General features: G+C 40.6%; 1 protein-coding gene across 2 annotated transcripts; it reads left to right on the forward strand.

Moving 5' to 3' along the window:
- Positions 1-7,016: 7,016 nt before the first annotated feature.
- SNPH (syntaphilin) lies at positions 7,017-19,697 on the forward strand. Of its 2 annotated transcripts, none has more exons than XM_072414309.1 (5): positions 7,017-7,079; positions 13,924-14,014; positions 14,114-14,218; positions 15,751-15,900; positions 16,970-19,697. In XM_072414309.1, exons 1-5 carry the CDS (start codon positions 7,064-7,066, stop codon positions 17,910-17,912), a joined length of 1,305 nt encoding a protein of 434 aa, XP_072270410.1. In that variant the 5' UTR covers positions 7,017-7,063; the 3' UTR covers positions 17,913-19,697. The 2 variants fall into 2 exon arrangements, with proteins under 2 accessions (XP_072270410.1, XP_072270411.1); XM_072414310.1 differs by lacking the exon at positions 7,017-7,079 and adding an exon at positions 13,626-13,773.
- The last annotated feature ends 508 nt before the right edge of the window (positions 19,698-20,205 follow it).

Here is a 20,205-nt window from a genome sequence, read left to right on the forward strand (position 1 = left end):
ATGGGATTGTTTGGGGATTTTATAATCAGTGATTTACAGATAAGGGGTACGGTTGTGCCCAAACCAGAATTTTTTTAAATAGGAATCCTGTGTCTGAGTGCAGTGCAAACATGTAACATACATTTTAATAGTAATGAGCAAATTTATAAAGCAGGAAATCTGACATTCACTAAACATCTGTATTATCTCTCTGTGTTTAAAAAGACAGCAACTGATTGTCCACCACTGAATGTTTGTTGAAAGGAATCTTTGCTGCTTTATAAATATGCATAAAAGTGTGGATAATATTGTGTTCTGTACCACAGGATAGTATCATGTTGTTTTCTGAGTACTTGGTACAGAATGAGAAACAATCTCAGGTAGTGATGATCAAAAGGGCCTCGTGGCCGAAGCAATAGTTGTCTGACTACTGATCTAAGCTGGCTCTTCGCTCATTGCCTTATGTGGGGATGGTGCTGTTAGAGTTGAATTAAGCAATTTATCTTGTTAGGGAGACAAATTGGGTTACATTCACAATAAAAAGGAGAAGAAAGGAGTCCTTTCAGACTGCCTCAAGGTCTGAACAAATCTGAGAGGCTTGTTCTTACAGATAAGAAAGGTAAGATCTTCGACAGCAGTGTAGGAAAAACCAGAGCTTCCTCCAAAATAAATAGAAGACCCCTTAATGGAACTTGCTGAAAAGTCATTATGAATGTGTACCTGCCCAAACCCATCTTGTAGGGTTGAGGCTTTCCCCAATTTTTTTTTTTTTTTGTGAATTTTCACCAATACTTTTGTTCTATCTCGGCTTATGCTCCTTCCTCAGCGAAAAATAGACTGGTGCCGGATATAAATATAATGGAGTATTTGAACAAATTTATGAAGTCAGAAGGGTTTTGCATGAGTCCCTTTCAGCTATCGTTTTGTGACTCTTATAAGTTCTCTTCACAATAATAGTACTTTATCTTCTGATTGACATCAAGTTCTGTCATTATCTGGACAATATTCTTCTCCTGCCGGACACTAGGAATGCTCTGACAGTACATTGCTTTTGAAAGGTGCAAGTTTTCCTAGTTGCCTAGACTGAGTCTAGCATTTCAGTCCTGGTCTAAGGGACTCTTCTTAAGTCCTAATATGTGACTGCAGAGCAGACCTTTATTTCTCAGGCACTGTCCACATGGAACATGAGTACAATCCGACTCTTTCAGCCATCATGACGCTGCGTCCTCCTCCATGTTTTCTTTCCAATGTTGCTATGGCTTTGTTGGGATCATTTGGGAATTAGTTCTTCAGGCCTTTACACTTGACTTTTCTTCACCAGATCTGCCAAGGCAGCAGAAATGAACAAGCTTGAATGTGCTGTGAGTACATTTTCAACTACCTACAGAGGATGAAAGGCTTCAAAAAATCAAACTGTTTGTACTTCCATATAGTCCTAAAAAAAAGGTCAAGCAGCCTTATTAAAAATCATCTGGACCTGGATAGTATGAGGAAACAGGACTTTAAGGTTTTGGGGCTTTATCCTGCAAGAGAAGTATTCTCACATTTAACTTTAACATTTCACATTTAAGTCATCAACATCATCCTCATGGGCATGCTTTACCAAGGTGCCATCAGTTGTGATTTGTAACACTGCCAGCTGGAAGTCCCTTAATACTTCTATCCCTTAAAAGCTGGATGTTTTACCTGGGCCTTCTCTCTTCCTTTTGTCACTTTGGCTGACTAACTGAAATGTAATTAAAATTTTCAAAGCATTGTGGTTGGTGTAATACTTATTTTTTTCACCACTCTATTGATTCTAAGGGCTGACATGATTTTCAACAGGTATGCAGAAAGTTGTTTTCTTTCCTTTTAGTAAATGGAATCTCTTCAAAGCATAATTCAAATATAAATTAAAACAGTGTTTGCTGCAGTAATATTTTTAAATGCTCTCACACTGTGGTTATATAGAAACATTTAGAAATACCTGTGTGAGTATGGCAGCTGTTTTTTTTCTGACTCCAATAAATGTTTCTGGAGCAACTTACTTTAGTTTCAATGCCCTCAAATTATGTGGGCATAAGAATTGCAGTAGTATAATGCTTGTTTCTTTCAGACACATTTCATGTAGGTGTTTTTCATTTTAGAATCCTTTCCAGTAAAAATTTTCAATACCAAAAATTACACTTGAATTCTGCAACATCATGTGACGTGCCATACCACTGAATATAAAATCCTATTTGTGCCATTACCTCAAGTGCACCCATTTCATGTACGTGATTTCTGCACTGAATTTCCTGAGAATCTCATGTACTCCGATGTGGCTTTTGAAATCGATAATCCTTATATTTAGGTCAGTTACTGCTTTATTCACTGCCGGATCATCACAGCTCTATCTTTTTAGGTGAAGCACCAGAGTGACCCTGAATGGCTTTTTCTTCAAACCTAGAAGTGACTAAATCATTTAAAAACCTAATATAGCATAATTGTAATTAACCACTTATCCTTAATCTGCATTTATGTTATATACTTGGTGAAAACTGCCTTGATAATCCTGGCAGACAGGAGATAAGAAGGTGCATATTTACTATATTGCCACTCATGGGGCATATGCAAGGACAACATTGTTCCTAGGCAGCACTAATCCTCCAAATTTACAAACGGTACTACTGCTGCACTGAATTACTTACTCTAGTATCCTAATACATAAATAAATTCAAGTAAAACCAAAATCTTGTTTTACGTTTTGGCTAAAGTTGGTAAAAAATTATACCTGTGATATTTTTATTGCATTCTGCATCCCCAGTTGGAAAGCTTTTCCCTTTTGACCATTGAAAAGTGTAGGTGGTCTGAAAAAAAGAAAGTAATTCTACAACTACAACTTTCAGTGGAAAAACATCTGTTATAGTAAGAGTGGATTTCTCTTTGCTTTGGTGAATAATCTTCTCACTTAATACGCAGTAATGACATGACGTTAACATGGTCCATCAATACTTCCTGTTGGGTCTCCTGAGCTAGAGGTCCTCCTAATGAGACACAGACCAAAGTTTTAAAGTCCTAAACAGCTTTTAACCATTTCCCACTCTATCAAAAACCAGAGACTGAGGAATAAAAGAAGGTTTTGGTTTTAGGAAGCCCTAGAGGAATGATGTTTGTTGTTGAACTGTAAGCTTCCACCTTGTTCCCCTATGGCATATTTTTTAAACATATTTTAATTAATGTTATCAATTAGCATTAACAATTTATAGCTGCAGCTACAAAATATGTATATGAGGGGGTGCTGGGAAGTTCCTGGCTTTGCCCCCTTTCAAGTGAAATAGAAAAATGAGTGTGGGGGCATATGCTAGCCTAATATCTTAGTATGTAACTGTGCAAATATCAGGTCTTGGCGGTTCTTTGCGGTAACTGTTTTTTCTTTTAGTGAGAATGTGTGATGGCAGAGGCACAAGCAAGTTTCATGTCTTTGGAGTTACGGGCCTTCATGAAGTTTTTGTTCTTTCCCCCAGTTTTTGTGACATCTCAGTGTTAATGTCCTTTGTTGACTTTCCCTGGAGAAACAAAAACTTGACAGCCCGTAACTCCAACGACGTGAAACTTGCTTGTGCCTCTGCCATCACAGCTTCTCACAAAAAGAAAAAGCAGTTTTAAGAATCGCAAAGACCTGATATTTGCAGTTACATACTAAGATATTAGGCTGTCATATGCCCCCATACTCATTTTTCTATTTCATCTAGATGGGGGCAAAGCCAGGAACTTCTCAGCACCCCCTCGTATTGACAAAGAAGAGGGACAGTTACATTGTATGCATGTGGACGTTGTTAATGAAAATGTTCCCAGAGGATCACTAGTGTTATTATTTTGTTGACTATGTTTACCTTGAATTATCTACCTGGATTCTTTGGCTTTCAACAGTAAAAAGGCGATAGAGCAAGCACCGCAGAGACTGACGTTTAAGTAAGTGTTCCTCTCCAAGAATATTAACTAAGAAAGAACTTAGTCATTTTACTTGCTCAGTGCATCACAGGTACCTTGTTCCTTGTGATGTTTGGAAGGAAGTATTGTTGGATAGAAGTTCAGAATGCACGATACCTAGTTGTCAGGAATCTAGAGTAATAAAAGATCTGATGAGCTCCAGGCCTGGTAAAGACCCCAAACATTTCAGTTCCTCACGTTTCTATCATCCTAGAACAAAAGTCAATTGTAGGTAAAGTTCTAATGAATATAAATTATATTTTAAAAAATTAGCATTCCAATTATCCGCTATTTTCTTATGTTTATATTTTGTTGCAGCTTGCTTGGAGTATGTAAAAATCTCGGTCTTTTTTAGTGCCCCCATTGCTGCCATAAACTAGAAATAGCCCTGAAGCGTGGCAGTTTAATGGTTTGTGTAGTCAAAGCACCCGGTGAGTAACATAAATAGCTGCAGGCGCTATGTATTTTTATCATTTTGTGTATTCATCTTGAATCCTCTAGGATTTGTCACATAGTATATAGAAGTCATGTATTTTTCTTTGGGGATATGGTAAATAAAAATAGAATTTTGTGATGCTGAGGCACGGAGCCTGGAGCTGCCCCACTCCCTTAGTGATGTCAGAAAACATTTTCCATGCAAATCCACTGGAGCACCACAAAGGGATTGTCTCTCACCACCTGGCTTTACTGTATTCATGCTAGATTTGAATGTTTCTGATTGTCTTGGGTGAAAATTTGTTTTCTGTTTAAATACCCTCCCCGTGTTTATTGATCTGCCCTGCAACCACTGTTCTTTTCTAATCGAGAGGACACAATGGGGCGCCTTTTTTAACCCTCCTCCTTTCTTCTTTATGTGAGAGAACTTCTCTCTCTGTACAGCAGTTGTCCTTTCTTTCTCTGGAAACGATTCCTAACATATAATTTCTGGCAACATATAATTCATCACATCTGTACAAGGCTTCTAGCCAGTTTTATAATAGGGAAGGCAAGATTCCCCGTCTCTATATTTTTGATGACCACTGTGACTCATAGGGACTGGAAGAACTCAAATTTGTAGACTGGAATAGAAATAAAGGAAAGATGATGGGTCACTTTTTAAAGATAATTTTTTTAACTTTTTGATGTGTCTTTAGGACAGGAAGTGGTGGAGATCTCCCTAGTTGGATTCAGAAAAAAAAACAAGTATTCATCGCCTCAAGGAACACCAGAAAAATTCATGGAAGGTTTGTCTTTTAATTGGGGAGTCTTGATCAATAAGTCCTGAGCAGTTCTGCAAGGTTTCAGTGTAGTGTGATATTTTGATAAATCATGTTTATTAAATATGTAGTAGTAAAATTATAATGCAGCAGGCACAAAGTTATTATTATTATTATTATTGCACAGTATTTATACAGTGCTAACATATTACACACACTTTATAAAGTCCATAGTTATGTCACTAGCTGTCCCTCAAGGGGGCTCACAATCTAATGTCCCTACCTCAGTCATATGTTAATGTCTTTATGTATATAACTGGGTATTAGGGCTTTAAAGTAAAAATAACAATGTCTGTTGTTCCAGGGAACATCCAGTTGCCTCATGGAATCAGGAATGAGTTTTTTCCCCTGTTGAAACAAATTGTACCTGAGGTTTTTTTTTGCCTTCCTCTGGACCGAGTATGTCTTATAGGGTTTTATTCCTTGGATATGATTTTTTCCCTAGTGGTTGAACCTGATGGACTTACCGTATTTTTCGCCGTATAAGGCGCACCCAATTTTAAAGGAGGAAAATCTAGAAAAAAAAAGATTCTGAAAGATTATTCCCCTTCTGATCACTCATGTGCCATTCATACCGGTATTCCCCTTCTGATCACTCATGTGCCATTCAAATTCCCTTTCTGATCACTCTATGCCTTTCAAATTCCCTTTCTGATCACTCTGTCATTCAAATTCCCCTTCTGATCACTCTGTGCTTTTTTTCCACTGTACGGCAATTAGGACAGGGAACAGCAGGTGGCGCTGTGCCGGCTTCTTTCGCTCTGCTTTACAGACCGGAGAAGACACGTGCTGCTGCCAGAGAATAGAGGAGACAGACGCTGCTGCAGCCAGAGACACACGCAGGATCGGGTGAGTATATTATTTTAATTATTTTATCATACCTTTGTCGTATAGGACGCACTAACTTTTCCCCCCCAGTTTTGGGGAAGAAAAAGTGCGTCTTATACTGCAAAAAATACGGGTATGTCTTTTTCAACCTAACCTACTATGTAACTATGTTGTGCTGACCACATGTTCTATGAATGTTAATAACCACAGCAGACTCTGGTCTGTCTAGCGCTCACTTATGTAAAATATAGTATGGCGTGCAGTGGTATTGTTCTGATTGTTAATATATTTAGAGACTATGGGCCTGATTTATGAAAGCTTCCCAAGGCTGGAGAGGATACACTTTCATCAGTAAAGCTGGGTGATCCAGCAAACCTGGAATGGATTTGATAAAAGTCATTTGTTAGCAAATGTTTCCAATCCTGGACCATTCCAGGTTTGCTGGGTCACTGTGAATCCTCTCTAGGCTTGGAGAGCTTTATTAAATCGGGCCCTATGATAGATACCAAAGGTGATAATACACCCACTCTTTAGGATCGTTTCTGACCTGCTTTGGGATTGAGTGATCCCTTGCGGCTCCAGGGTCTCAGTCGTTCACATTAAGCGCTGGTTCTTAAAGAACCAGTGTCTGGATATTTGACAGCTGGCGGCAATGAGCGTTACTAGTACAGCTCCCTGTTGCCCCTTCTTATTCCACATGATGCTACAAGTGGAGTCCCAGACATGAGGAATTGGTAAACGCAATGCAACCTCACCGCCAGTGTGAATATAGCTTTAATTTGCACAGAAAGGATCTGGAGCAAAGAGACAGAACTTTGGTTACTATACCTATGATCCATGCTTTATCCAGTGCCTGCTCATCTCCCATCCTTTATTCCCTAAATTTCCTAGAAATCTACTCACTTTGCAATATGATCTGCAATATGATTGTGCGCTGTGTCTTTAAATGAAAGTGAGATGACGCAGAGCCTCCTCCCCTCCCTGGTGTCCCCCATCCAGCCCTCTCCTCCCTGCACTCCTCCTCCGCCGGCCGGAGCTGCGGCAGCATCATGCAGAGCCCCGCAGGTGACACCGCCCGGGCCAGGGGACGCACATTGGGGGTGGGGGGGTTCCTTGCATTTGGGGGTGCAATAACTGTGCATGTGCCGGGAGGGAGGGAAGGCCATCTGTGCAGCAAACAGCTGTCTGCAATGTGACAGTGGAGGGTATTTGTAGGTGTGCTTAGAATAGGTATTGTGTGCAAGTGTTGTGATAGGTGCAGGTAGGTACAAGCAGGTGATTGTGTGGGTAGGTGTGTGCAGGGTAGGTCCTAGCAGGTGATCGTTATGTGTGTGTAGGGTAGGTACAAGCAGGTGATTATGTGTGGGTAGGTGTGTGAAGGATAGCTGCAGGTGAATGTTATGTGTGGGTAGGTGTGTGTAGGGTCGGTACAAGCAGGTGATTGTTATGTGTGGGTAGGTGTATTAAAGATAGGTGCAGGTGAATGTTATGTGTGGGTAGGTGTCTGCAGGATAGGTGCAGTTGAATGTTATGTGTCAGTAGATGAGTGCAGGGTAGGTACATACAATTACTTTTTTCTTTGTGCAAGATTCAAAGTGCCTAATGCTCTGCATTATGTGTCAGTATTTGGCATGGTGACTCTTGTTACTGTGGTACTACAAGTCCCAGCTGCCCCCATTCCTTTGCTCATGTTACCTATGTTTACCATAGTCTGTAAATATTCAAGTTGGTCACGCTGACTCTGTGGTCAGATTTGCAGAGAGCAAATTTTTTTTTTTGGCAGGTTATAGAAATAGAATATTCTAACAGCTGTCCATTTTTTTAATGCTTGAGAATACTGCTGATCTCTAGCCAAATGTTAGAATAGTGGCATGCTCGGGGCATTTGTTTCATGCTAAATCAAATCTGTGTATACCCGTGCCATTTAAATAATGGCGGACCAGAGCCTGCTTTGGCTATTATTTGGATCATGGGCCCCAGATCGGATAGTTTGCCTAGTGTGTAGATTGTTGTGATTTAGGAAACACTTTGCTTTGGACCCCACTGAGAGTCACCTTGCCTTATACATTGTACATATTATATATTATGTATTTATGTATTATACTTTATATAGATTTTTATTGCTGGAGTGGGAGCAACTTTGATCTTTGTCCAGAGCCTCTGGTATTACAGTTCGGGGCACCTTGGCTTATGTTCAGGGCCTTGCTGGATGGCACCATGCCTAATACCTTGCATTGCAAGACAACTTTGCCAATACACAGGGCCTATTTGTTCTCTTTAAGCCTTTTGTATTCTATATGGAGAATTACCCCCAGATCTTGCAGCATTGTGCCCTTTTCCATCATCACGTATTCGGCATCATCCAGTAGCATACCTAACCTTTGTATCCAGCCATAAATCCGACTTGTGCTTGTTTATCTCTGCTCATGCTATCATTGCTCATATCTCCTCATGTACACTCTGCCATTTGCTGGATTCCCTCTGGGCATTCAGACCAACGTGGCTGCCTGTTCTGCTATTGTGAAGGTCACACATCTGCAGCCATACCATCGCCGGGATTGACTGTGCCGCCCGCAGGTTGGGGGCATCTGTTCTGTGTTTGCAGCCTCAGTGTGGTTATGATGTGTGGGTGGATCTCTTGGGACCAGAACAACTGCAAATCTGTGCTAGCTAGTCATTGCTGCACATTGCAGATATTTGCAGTTTGCTAAAATATTTCCCAAAAATAAGGATGCTGAGCCTGTGCTCCTATCCAAAATGGAATGGATGATGGCTTTAAATGCAAACCTATTGAAAAATACATAACGGTAGTGTAATATTCAGATTCAGGCCGTCTAGTAAGTATAGATGTATGGAATTTTAAATGAAGTGCTTTATGTCAGCATGGGCCTTGTCTTTTGCTGAAAGTTGCTGGGCCCGGTGTGGGTGTTGTGTGTTGCTTCCAGTAGTGGGTGGAGGAAATGAGAAGCTGAATCTGACACAGCTTGGAATCTTAATTCAGCATCATTCGTGTTGCTGTGGCAACCATGTGCGAAGAACGAAGGGCAGGATGCCCATGTCGATGTATGACATCATTCTCTTCTTCCCCAAACCCTAATAATGGCTGCACCCTTCAGACCTTTTCTATGGAGAAGAACTATACATTGATTTGGACTACTTGCATTCCCCCTTTGCTTGTTAGACCTGGAAAATTATTCTGACATCTCGCTATGTATAAAAGATACATCTGACTGCTATAGATGTCCGGCGTCCTCAATATCCATTCTCTGGAAATTAAATATTATTCTAAACCTTGTAAAAACTGCAATACCAATAAGACAACTCAACCTATTCACCTAATTGTCATGGTGGTAAAACACATAGAATATAAAAAAGTTTTCACAAATAAAGCTGAAAGTAATAGGGAATCGTTTTTATAGGACAGGTGCATTGTAGGTTTTTGTAGGTAATTCATTGCACTTTTTATAGAAATCTGAACATGGATGTAGAGGAGGAAGAACAACCCATGTTCTGATATTTGTAGTTCTTCAATATTGAAGTCTTACCAATTGCACTTGCTAAGAGCTCTTTGTAAAATGAAATCAATAAATGATGCAATGGTTTCATCGCAGCCAATGCTTTGATCACTCCAGTGAGTGAATTACATTAAGTACCTCAATAGGCGTGCCAGATTGTAGATTAGTAAATAATATAATGAATGTAATTCATCCAAAGAGTCAGAAATAATAAATGTCTGTAATTCTCCCATGCAGCTGATATAATTGTAGCCATTTTTCTGTTTGCTTGCATTAAAAAGATGTTATGAATCCACCAGTCATGAAAGTTTCCCACACCTAGACATTGTAATGTGTTTAGGAAGAATGCTAAAAAAAAAAGGCATTTATTTATAAACTTCCATCAGATGATGATTTCCATCCGGGTGATTACTAATGATATCACCAGTGACCGGACATCATAGGAAATCATTATATGCATGATCTCGGAGTCCCCGGAACAATAATGTCATATATTGCAGGTTACTAGTCCCAGGGTGTGAGGGCTGCATTGCTTTTCTTTCCTATGGTGGTCAGCAGTATGGCATTTGCCCTGGGGTGACCATTCTCATTGTACTGTATCTGTGCCAGGGCCGTGTTTTAAACCTAGGACAAGAAGTGTGTTTGGGTTTCAAGCCAGCCTTTTTAACATGGGAGAACCCTTGAAATTACTTTCACATCTTCAGGAAGCCCTGCTATAATTTCTATATCTACAGCTCACAGTATATTAGCATGGTAGTCACTAGGAAGAACGTATCCAACAAAAATCATTGGTGGCACAAATTGCTCAAGGAACCCCTGGCAACCTCTGGAGGAACTCTGGTTGGGAATCACAGCTGTCATCTACCTAGGAGCATAGTACTCCCCAGAGGTTTTATCCCAGGTGTTCCACCCAGCACTTGTGACTTCCCCGCTCACCTGTCATCATGTTCTGAGTATATGACGGGAGGGCATGAGCAGCCCCGCTGGCACCCGCTTACAAGTACAAGAAAATTTAGAGTGTGTATGCTATGCAGGCCACAACATGGACAGCGGTATAGAGAAGACTCAGGTCTGGAGAGTCACATGACTAATTATTTTGGTAAGAGGAATATGTACAACACAGATTTGGTTTTTAACCACCTGAGCGTTACACTGAGGTCTAGATTTCTGTACCAAAAGTGATCCACTGTTTTTCATGAAATTTTTTTTTTAAATTGTAGACCTGTAACTTACAGAAATATGTCCGAACAGGGGTTCTAGTAGATAATATGAATATAAAAAATGTATTTACTTTTATTTTATTTATTTATTTTTTTGTATTGGATTGGATACTGGAGTTTGTATTCAATCCAATACAAAATGACAGTTTGAATTTACCAGTTATATACTTTGTAATTTTTGAATTATTTTGTATTGGATTGAATACAGGAGTTTGTATTGAATCCAATACAAAATGAATGAATGAGTTTCAATTTGAATTTCCCGCACACGCGCCGACGTCATCACGCACGCAGGGAGAAGCCGTCCATTTTATTTTTCTCCGCCGGACGGCTTCTCGCTTCAGAGATCACCCGGCGCTGGAAGAAGGACGATCAGCGGGACCAGGTAAGATGCCGGCCGGCTTCTTACCGGTCCTGCTGGCACCCGACGAAGGACACCCGACGCTGGAGAGGGAGATCGGCGGACGACGATCGACAGAGGACGACGCTGGAACACGAACACGACGCTGGATGAGCACAGCGGGACCAGGTAAGTAAGGATGGGAAAAAACTCGGGGTTAACCATCGTAGCCATTTTTTTTTTGCCCGTACGAAGGTCGGGCTTAACGGCTAGGAGGTTAATGCAAACAATTTGTAGGAAGAAATGTAATCATAGGATGTTATCTGCCTATTACCATAAAGAGGAAGTAAACTCAAAAGTTCCCAAAACAAAAAAAAAAATACACTTACCTTCAATCCCGCAGAGCAGTTGATCGGTCCGGAGGTTTCATTTGAGTCCCGCCTCATCCCATTATCTGTCTTTGGGCCTGCGCTTTGGGCACCGCCATCTTTTCCTCTTCTTTCGGGTTTGGAAAAAAAAACTTGCCGATCTCACTGTGCATGGACATTTGCAGGTCCATGTGTTTCAGTGGTGGTAATGGAGATCATCAGAAAATGTTTTAGTGATCATTAGACCCCATTGAATAATATTACAATTATTGATTATTAAATGTGTTTCATCCCCCACCTCCTTGATTGTAAGCCCTTTGGGGCAGGGTCCTCTCCTCCTGTTTCACTGTCTGTCACTCGTCTGTCATTTGCAACCTCTAATGTACAGAGCTGCGTAATATGTTGGTGCTATATAAATCCTGTTTCATATTATTATTAATAATAATAATAATATTAAATGTATACATCTAAGCATTAGCACTACCTACTGGATTATATTAGATTGACAGACTTATTTTAAACTATGTAGTTCCGATAAAACTTTAAAGTCGATTTACCAAATAAACACTTTTCAGGTGCCCCTGAATTCCCTGGCAATTGTAACGTATCTGCAAATGTAAAAATTTCCAGACGTAGTCTTCAGTGCAAATAGAATGATCAAAATTATCATATTTGTAATGAAATCAACACATTTTTGTTAGTAAACAATTGTCCAAATTCCTGTCAAATGTTTGCTTGGATGAATTCTGTGCCTTACAGATCTTTTTTGCTATCTGGACTATAAGAATGACATTCTTCTCACTGGCCAGCAATGTAAGAAGCATTTTTTCTACAGATCACCACACGTATGCACTGTTAGTACATATATTGGCTGCGTAATATGTTGGTGCTATATAAATCCTGTTTAGTAATAAATATAACCGGGGGTCCCTAACACTTAGAAATTATTTCAAGGATTCCTCTGTGTTAAAAAGATAAAAAAAAGAGTCTGAGATAGAGAGATGAAATGCTATGTTTGGTTTCTCTCACTTTCAGTCCTGGTGAAGGTGGCACCCCCTCCTTATTGCAAAGCTAACCATTCCTTTTAACCCAGGAATGATGGAGAAGGATATAAATTATCTTCTTGGCTTTATTCTTGGCTTCTTCTCGGTGCCTGGTGTTTGGTGTTTTCCTCTTCTGTCCAATGCTTTGCAATGTGTGTGGACCCTTGGGATCATACATTGCACAGAATGCCATCAAAACTGCAAATGACCATGCATCAAAGCCACTAAATAGCCTTTGGAATCCAAATTGGTGTGTGTATGTGTGTGTGTATATGTGTGTATGTGTGTGTGTATGTATATGTATATGTATATGTGTATATATATATATATATATATATATTATTCCCCAGACTAAATGAATAGGTATAGTGGCAGTGTGAATGTACCTAGCTACATTTCAAACTACAATCAAAATTGGTAGGAGCTGTAATCTATCTAAAAATGTTTTGGCTGTACATAGACTTTAAGACAATTGTCATCTAAAAAGAACCTTGGTTGACTTTAGGTAATGCACTTGTTGTATATCAATCCTAAAGTGTATGGAAACACAAATGGTGGTGGTGTAAAAAGCTCCTCTTAGCCTTGTAACTGTATTGGTTATTTTTTTAATATGGTATGTTTTTTTGTCTTTTATTTTCTAATTTACCTACTAAAGCTATCAGTTACTGCACCTTCTCAGGCATTAAACCTAACGGGGTACTGCTATTGCTGACCTCTTTGTATAAAATGCTGATTCCCTGGATATAAATCTGATGTGTTGGTGTCAGTAGGTGCAGTCACACACCTGGAACAATCATACAGGTGACACAATTACTGAACACCTGAGCTGAATACTCATCCTGGCTGAATAATATACAACCAGAAATGGCAGCTTCCATCATCACTCATTGATAGGTTGGCTTTACTAAAGTAACCAGCAGCAGGATAGCAGTCACCCCTCGGTGTTAACTACAGATAGCTTTGCTTTTATCTGCCACGGCCAATGACCCCCTGCAGAGTGATTGACTGTAAATGTCACTTGCCCAGCATCAGGTATTCCGAGGAGTTTTATTTATAAAAATATTTTTTCATTTGCTTTTTTTTCTTTCTCTTCAGGGCCACTCCACTTGCAGCCATCTAATGTCTACATGCATACTAGCAATCGCAGCACTGCATATTTTTAGGATGGGTGTCCTGATGATAACAGTGAATTAAATGTGTGTTGGAATAGCGATCTATAATTTTCCTTTGAAAGCCCATGTGGGGTTAACCATGCAGGAGCACAATTAAGAGGGTTAGAGTTTTTTCACCCTATATTATTATTAATATTTCAATGACTTTTAATACCTTTTATAAATAAAGCTTGCATTAAAAATAGTATCTATGTTTATATCTACCTAATTCTTATTTTTGTCTTATACTTCACTTTTATTTCCTACTATAGGAGGAGCTCTCTGCCGCCCCCTTGTGCCCCCTTGCTGCAGTGTCCCAATGTCTGTTTCTGGGGGCAGAAGGCCATCTGTTGGATCACGTAGGTAAGTTTGACATACCTGCCAATCATTTTTTTTTCTTTTTAGAAGCTGCTCTGCATTACAGCATTGCAATTGGTCTCTATTTTTTTTCATCTACAACAGACGAGCCTCGCCTCCTGTCTCTATGAGGGACCCATATGGAACGTCCTCCGTTAGCAGTAGCACTTCCAGCTCCTACAAGGGAAGCGATAGTAGTCCGTCTTCCAGGTAAACCATCCACGCTCTGTATAGGTATTTGACAAAAGAACTGTGCTTTTTTTTTTTTTTTTTTTTTTTGCAAAGCAAAGATTGAATAATTAAAATTAGGGTGGATACTGGTAGGTTGAAATCAGATGTCTCGCCACCCTGATACATAAAAATAAAATGTTTTACCCTTTGCTGTTGCACAATAAAATCAAAATTATTATACAGCAGTCCTAGGAGAGTAACAATTATAATGGCTTCAGCAGATGGATTCATTAGGAAAGGGAAATGCAGATCTATCAATAATCCAAACCCTGGGAAAGATGCAAAGGTCCTGGGTGAATTGATTATCCGTGCGTTTGGAAAGACATTCAATTTCGGATATTGTGAGTTTACAAAAGGAACATGGTTAGGTCACAAATTGGAATCGAGATTTCATATCAAACTTTTAGATTGTGGTTGGAGAATGACAGATGAAATGTGACTGATCCTCAGGAAAAACCTTCTTTTTCCTCTCCAGTCAATGTACATGAGCATTATTGTTGTCATAAGCACTAAAGCCCTGAATAAGCATGTTCTCTGTAAAAAAAAAAAGCAGAATAGGCACAAAGCAGGGAACCGCTGGGACATTCAGCCCTAATAACATTTCATTGCTCTGTGAATCTATCTTGCTTGCAGGTCTGATTTATCTATAAAGTAAGTGTTAGTTTATAGAAGTTTGATTAGTGAGAGTGCAGTAATTTGTCTTTATATTCTATACCCCAAGAAATGCAGGGTAGTAACAATATGTAAATAATAATTCAATGAAATACTGTTTTCAAGATATTTCAAGATATAGATGTGCAGAAAGGAAGGGGTGACTTGACTAAACGTGATGGTGAGAACAGGGACAGCTATGTGGAATGAGACAGTATTCTAGTAGTGGAGGGAATAATGAGAAGATGGAAAACTGATTAAATATAGGGAGGTAGAGAGGCCTGTCCATTTATATTGTGTCATATCAGGATTTGGCCTTTTGCATGCCATGTGCTTATAATAATTGACAGGCCTGCATACAAGGGGCCAAAGTCTGAAAGTGGGATTTTAAATTCCACAAGCTATTGCCATTACCTAGACTGAGATTATGTAATTTGTCTGTTGCAGGCAAAAGCAAACATTTTCTTTGTCTCCTCTCTCAAGATCACACAGACTCTTATAAATCTTTAATAGCTAGTAACCAAGTGAAAGGGTTAAGAGAGGACTAATGTGTCCAACATAAGTGAATCTTTAAGGCACCCAAATTTATATGATTGTATCATCTCCAAATTGGCATCTCGGTGCAGAAAGTTGATAGTTTTCCTGGGTGATGTCCGACCAAAAATGCATATCTTCTTGGGAAAAAGTTATTGCTGAAGGAAGTCATGTAATCTCTGTGACAAGTATAAAATACCTGGCAGGTACCACATTTTCACAGCATATAATTGATGATCATTCCACTTTAACTTTAGGTGTACTGGCAGGATTAAAAAAGATTATTGTTGGGTAATCTTCATTTTCATGTTTTTCTATTTTTTGAGGCGGTCTAATAAATACAGCCTGTGCAGTGAGAACCATGGGATCAAGCCCCCCACTCCAGAACAATATCTCACCCCGCTGCAGCAAAAGGAAGTCTGCATCCGTCACTTAAGGGCAAGACTGAGGGACATGCAGGAGGCGCTACATGAAAGGTAAGTAGAAGCAGATCCTTTCAATTTCTTCTTGTATTTCTTTCAGATAGTCTTCTATATGCAGAATGTAGGAAAGGGGCACGTTATGAGATTCAGTGTTGCTGCTTACATGGCTGGCTTTTGCATGCTCCAATCCTCCCTAATCCCTAGCAAGGTGGGAAGTTCCACTATAGTTTCTTTCAAGTTTTGGTAGAGGAGGGGTGAAACTAATGCAGTGTTTTCCTGAGCCCCTTTTAGCTGGGTGCAGCACCCGGCACTTTTTAGTAACCACCTGGCTGTTTTGGATGGTTACTGATGAGTTGGGTCACAATACAGGGGATGATACCCGCCTACAATTTCTTCCCACCCAGCTTAAAAAAATGTATTGGCAGAGTAAACTGCTGGCACAGTTTGTATAGAAGGCTGGGCCAACAGAAAAGTAAATTTGGAGTCATTTCAGGTACCCTAGGTGCTTTTCCCAGCAGGGAATCGTAACCTTGCCCTAATGCTTGGGAGGGTCGATAACAAGGCTATGGGAGTTCTCTGACCACTATCAGAGAAAACAGTTAGATTGTAGGGCTGCTTGTCTGTGCTTCTGTCGTCATGTGGTAAAATATTTTGTTTGAAATCATAATTGGCCTAAAACAGGCATGGGCAAACTACGGCCTGCGAGCCAAATACAGCTGGGCTCTTCAATCCGGCCCTTCCAATATTGGTACAAAATTGTCCACTGGCTAAAAAGGGTGACCAACAACATAGTTCTCATTGAAATGGAATGTAACCTGAATGTATAGTTTGTTTTTGTTTTTGTTTTTTTGTTTTTTCTTTTAGTTAACAGCTTTTACACGTAGTTTATATCAGTTCATACAAACACTCTCCATTTATCTGATACTGTCCTGGCCCACCTTTTTAAAACTCATTGTGGCCCCTGAGCCAACAAATTTGCCCACTCCTGGCCTAAAACAAGATGTAGAACTTGGCAAATACTTTTCACTTAATTGGTGATTGTAACATTGCTTTATCAGCAGAAATATTGATCTGGTTTTATTTTCTCTCTCATTCTTTGTTGTTCTGTCTGGTGTCAATTCAGAGACTCCGAGGTTGATGAACTGCGTTCACAGCTGAGTCGAATGCAAGAGGATTGGATAGAAGAAGAATGCCATCGGGTGGAGGCACAGTTGGCGCTAAAGGCGGCACAGAGGGAAATTCAGCAGCTCCGTGAGGTCATGGATACTGCCCAGGGACGGCTGGTAGAAGGTGACACTGGGGTCCAGAAGTATTTTGCTGATATTACACTGCAAAACCGTAAGCTGGAAACACTTCTGCAGAACATGGAGCTAGCACAGGATGGAGTTCCACGTGGGGCAGAGGGTGGAGGCTCCGCTGGGGATTCACCAGCCCGCTCCCTTACCCGCAGTTCTACCTACACCAAACTTAGTGAGCCTCCTATTGGAGATCGCCATTCTCAGGACACTGGAGATAGCGGGTATGCAGATAGTAGCGCTGTCTCTTCTGGCACAGAATTTTACCTTGGTGAGGGATCTTTGTGTCTTAGCGTGCACCCACCTCCTTTATGTGCTGAGGCAGCTGTTCAGGCCAGCAGTGTGAGTGACTGTGCTGTGCAGACGGATGAGGCTGCAGGCTCCCCTGAGCCAGACACTCTTATAGAGAAGGTCTTACAGTTACAGATGGCTGGCACTCCTACTTCCCAGGACCCCAAAGAGCCAGAAGCAGCCAATCCTGACCCAAGCTGTGTAGTGCTGGTCACTGACGGCGCCTCTGGGGCTGAGGGTGGAGAGGCAGAGGAGCCTGATGCGCCACTTAGGTACTGGAGTCGGCACTTTGTGGTGGACTTATTGGCTGTGCTAATCCCTGTGGTACCCACGGTTGCTTGGCTATGCCGTGCCCAAAGGCGCCAAGGACAGCCGGTGTATAACATCAGCTCTCTGATGCGTGGCTGTTGCACGGTTGCTTTACACTCTATTCGTCGAATAAGTTGCCGCCCAGTCAGTGCCTCCAATAACCAGCCCTAACCCGGGCTCTCCCAAACCCTAAAATTAGCACTTTTTTTTTTTACCCTGCCATCCCCTTGTATCTTGCCTGTGAACCAGAGGGGTAGAAGGGAGATAAGCCAGACTTCTTTTGCAGAGGATAATCAGTAATGAGACTTTATGTCAATCGTGGAAGAAAAGCAGCACGCATCCTAAGATAAACAGTCAAAGGAGGTTTTCACTATCCTGACTTGTCCTGGTTGGGGGGGTGTGTGGGTCTGCTCAAATTCCAGTCCACATGGTTCATAGTATGTGATTGGCAATGTCTGTTGTAAATATTTCTAGATCCGTTATATATTTGCTGCTGATTACAGCGCAGTCACAAGGTATCTATGTGCCCATGTTACCCGACCACCTGTCTGTCTCGCCAAAGTGCGAGCTATTCTGTGTCACCCATGCAATCCTATGTGCTCTCGTGTGTGCATTGTCTGTGCCCAAGTATGCTTGCACATCGCACTGTGGTGGAAAGGTAAGGAAGCAATGCATTGCTATTGAATGTAATCTGTACATATATGTTGTGTGTGCTAGGCTGCACTGCTTTGAGACCCATCTCGTGTCACCTTGCCCCTGTAATTTATTACAGACATAACATACACTATTCAATCTGTACAATCTTCTTTAGATCCACCATCTGCTATGTAATAAAACTTTCTGATTTTGCTTTATTTAAATGGATTCTTGAGGTTTATCACATTATGTAGCTTTGGAAGATCTAAATGAGATTGTAGAATCTGATTTTTGAGGGATGTAATTTGGTTTCCTGCTGTTGGACATTTGTCCTCCGGTGTAACCTTACCATGCATGCATCAGACCCTCCTATATTTGTTGGTTGCTCCAACTGGATAATACATTGTCCTTCGTACCTCATTCCTCTGTACCGTGGGGTGCATGTGAGCCCAACAGTTTCTACCTCCCTTTGTTTCTTCATCCCTATTGAATCACAATTTTGGGGTCAACACAAGATAAAATGATTAAGTCTATTAGCCAAAGTTTCAGTGAAGAGGTGCAATATTATTATTCCAGGGCCAATTTCTCCTACCTGTGGCTGACTTCCTGTCAGCAGTGAAGTAATTTTCTGCTCTAAAGCAAATATTGAGACTGGGTTTTTGATATTTTGGTACTTTGAGCGTGGCTGACTCAGAAAAGGTAACCGGCACATATTGGGTTAATCTCTTTGCATAGAATTGGCATGCTGACCGGATCACAAATGTCTGTTTGCTGCATTGTTTTGGCATGTGGCAAATTTACAATACACAGATTCATTGTTGGGACATGCTGCTGTTATCACGAGAGACATTTGCCACCTTCCGATGTTCATTAGGCCCTTTGCACTTGGGGATGGTGCTTTTCCTGTGTTACCCCCATGACCTGCTGGAGTGGCAGTGTCTGTGCTGGTCGCTTACATCGCAGTGTGTGTAATGCCCACATAAAATAGCATTTTTAGGGATTACCACTAAACTCCACAGGCGCTCTACCATGCTAACTTATTTTCAGCACTTCAAAACATTGTTCTGTTTCCTTTGCACTTACCTGAGTCTTTTTAGATTCCTGGGAGTTGGTGACCAGAATGGAAACCATAAAATTGGTCGCTGGTCTGCTGTCACCGAGCTTTGTGAGCAGGTAAAAGTAGCTAATAATGGAATGAAGTCACTTATAAAGCTATAAATCTATATATATAGAGAAATATCTATTTTTGATGTTGCTTGTCATTTGCTGTCTGTCCTGCTGAATGTATTAAACTGGCCTGAGCCACAGTCATGAGCCATATCCCAATTTCGAGTGGTCTCTCCTGCCTGGTATGCTGAAAGGTATTAGAACGTTGACAACTTTTCATGTGTTTTTTAAAGGAAAATGCTTTTAGAAGCCAAAAAAATCTACTAGACCCGCCATGCAGGAGGTCTGATATTATTTGTTTCCCTATTCATTGCAAGTATTCTAGAATTCTTGTAGAATTCTTGCGCCTCCTGTAGAAGCCATGGTTCCTCTCTTTGCCTTATTTGTCTCGTTATTCTGATGGGAGGAACCACGGCAGGTGCAGGGGTGTCAGCATTTGACTCATTGGATACTTGCAAAGTCTGGGGGTATCATAGTTAAATCAGGTGACCTATATTGTAAATGCAAGGCTGTTGTATGATTATAATTCCTGGTGTGATTCCAAATGGAAAACCCTGGTTTCAGAAGGTAGTTTATACTCTAAGCGCATATATATATATATATATATATATATATATAAATAAATAAATAAAACTGATGGGGTGTTTTGTAGTGTATATGA

Source organism: Pyxicephalus adspersus, chromosome 6, assembly GCF_032062135.1.
Source record: "Pyxicephalus adspersus chromosome 6, UCB_Pads_2.0, whole genome shotgun sequence".
Classification (NCBI taxonomy): Eukaryota; Metazoa; Chordata; class Amphibia; order Anura; family Pyxicephalidae; genus Pyxicephalus; species Pyxicephalus adspersus.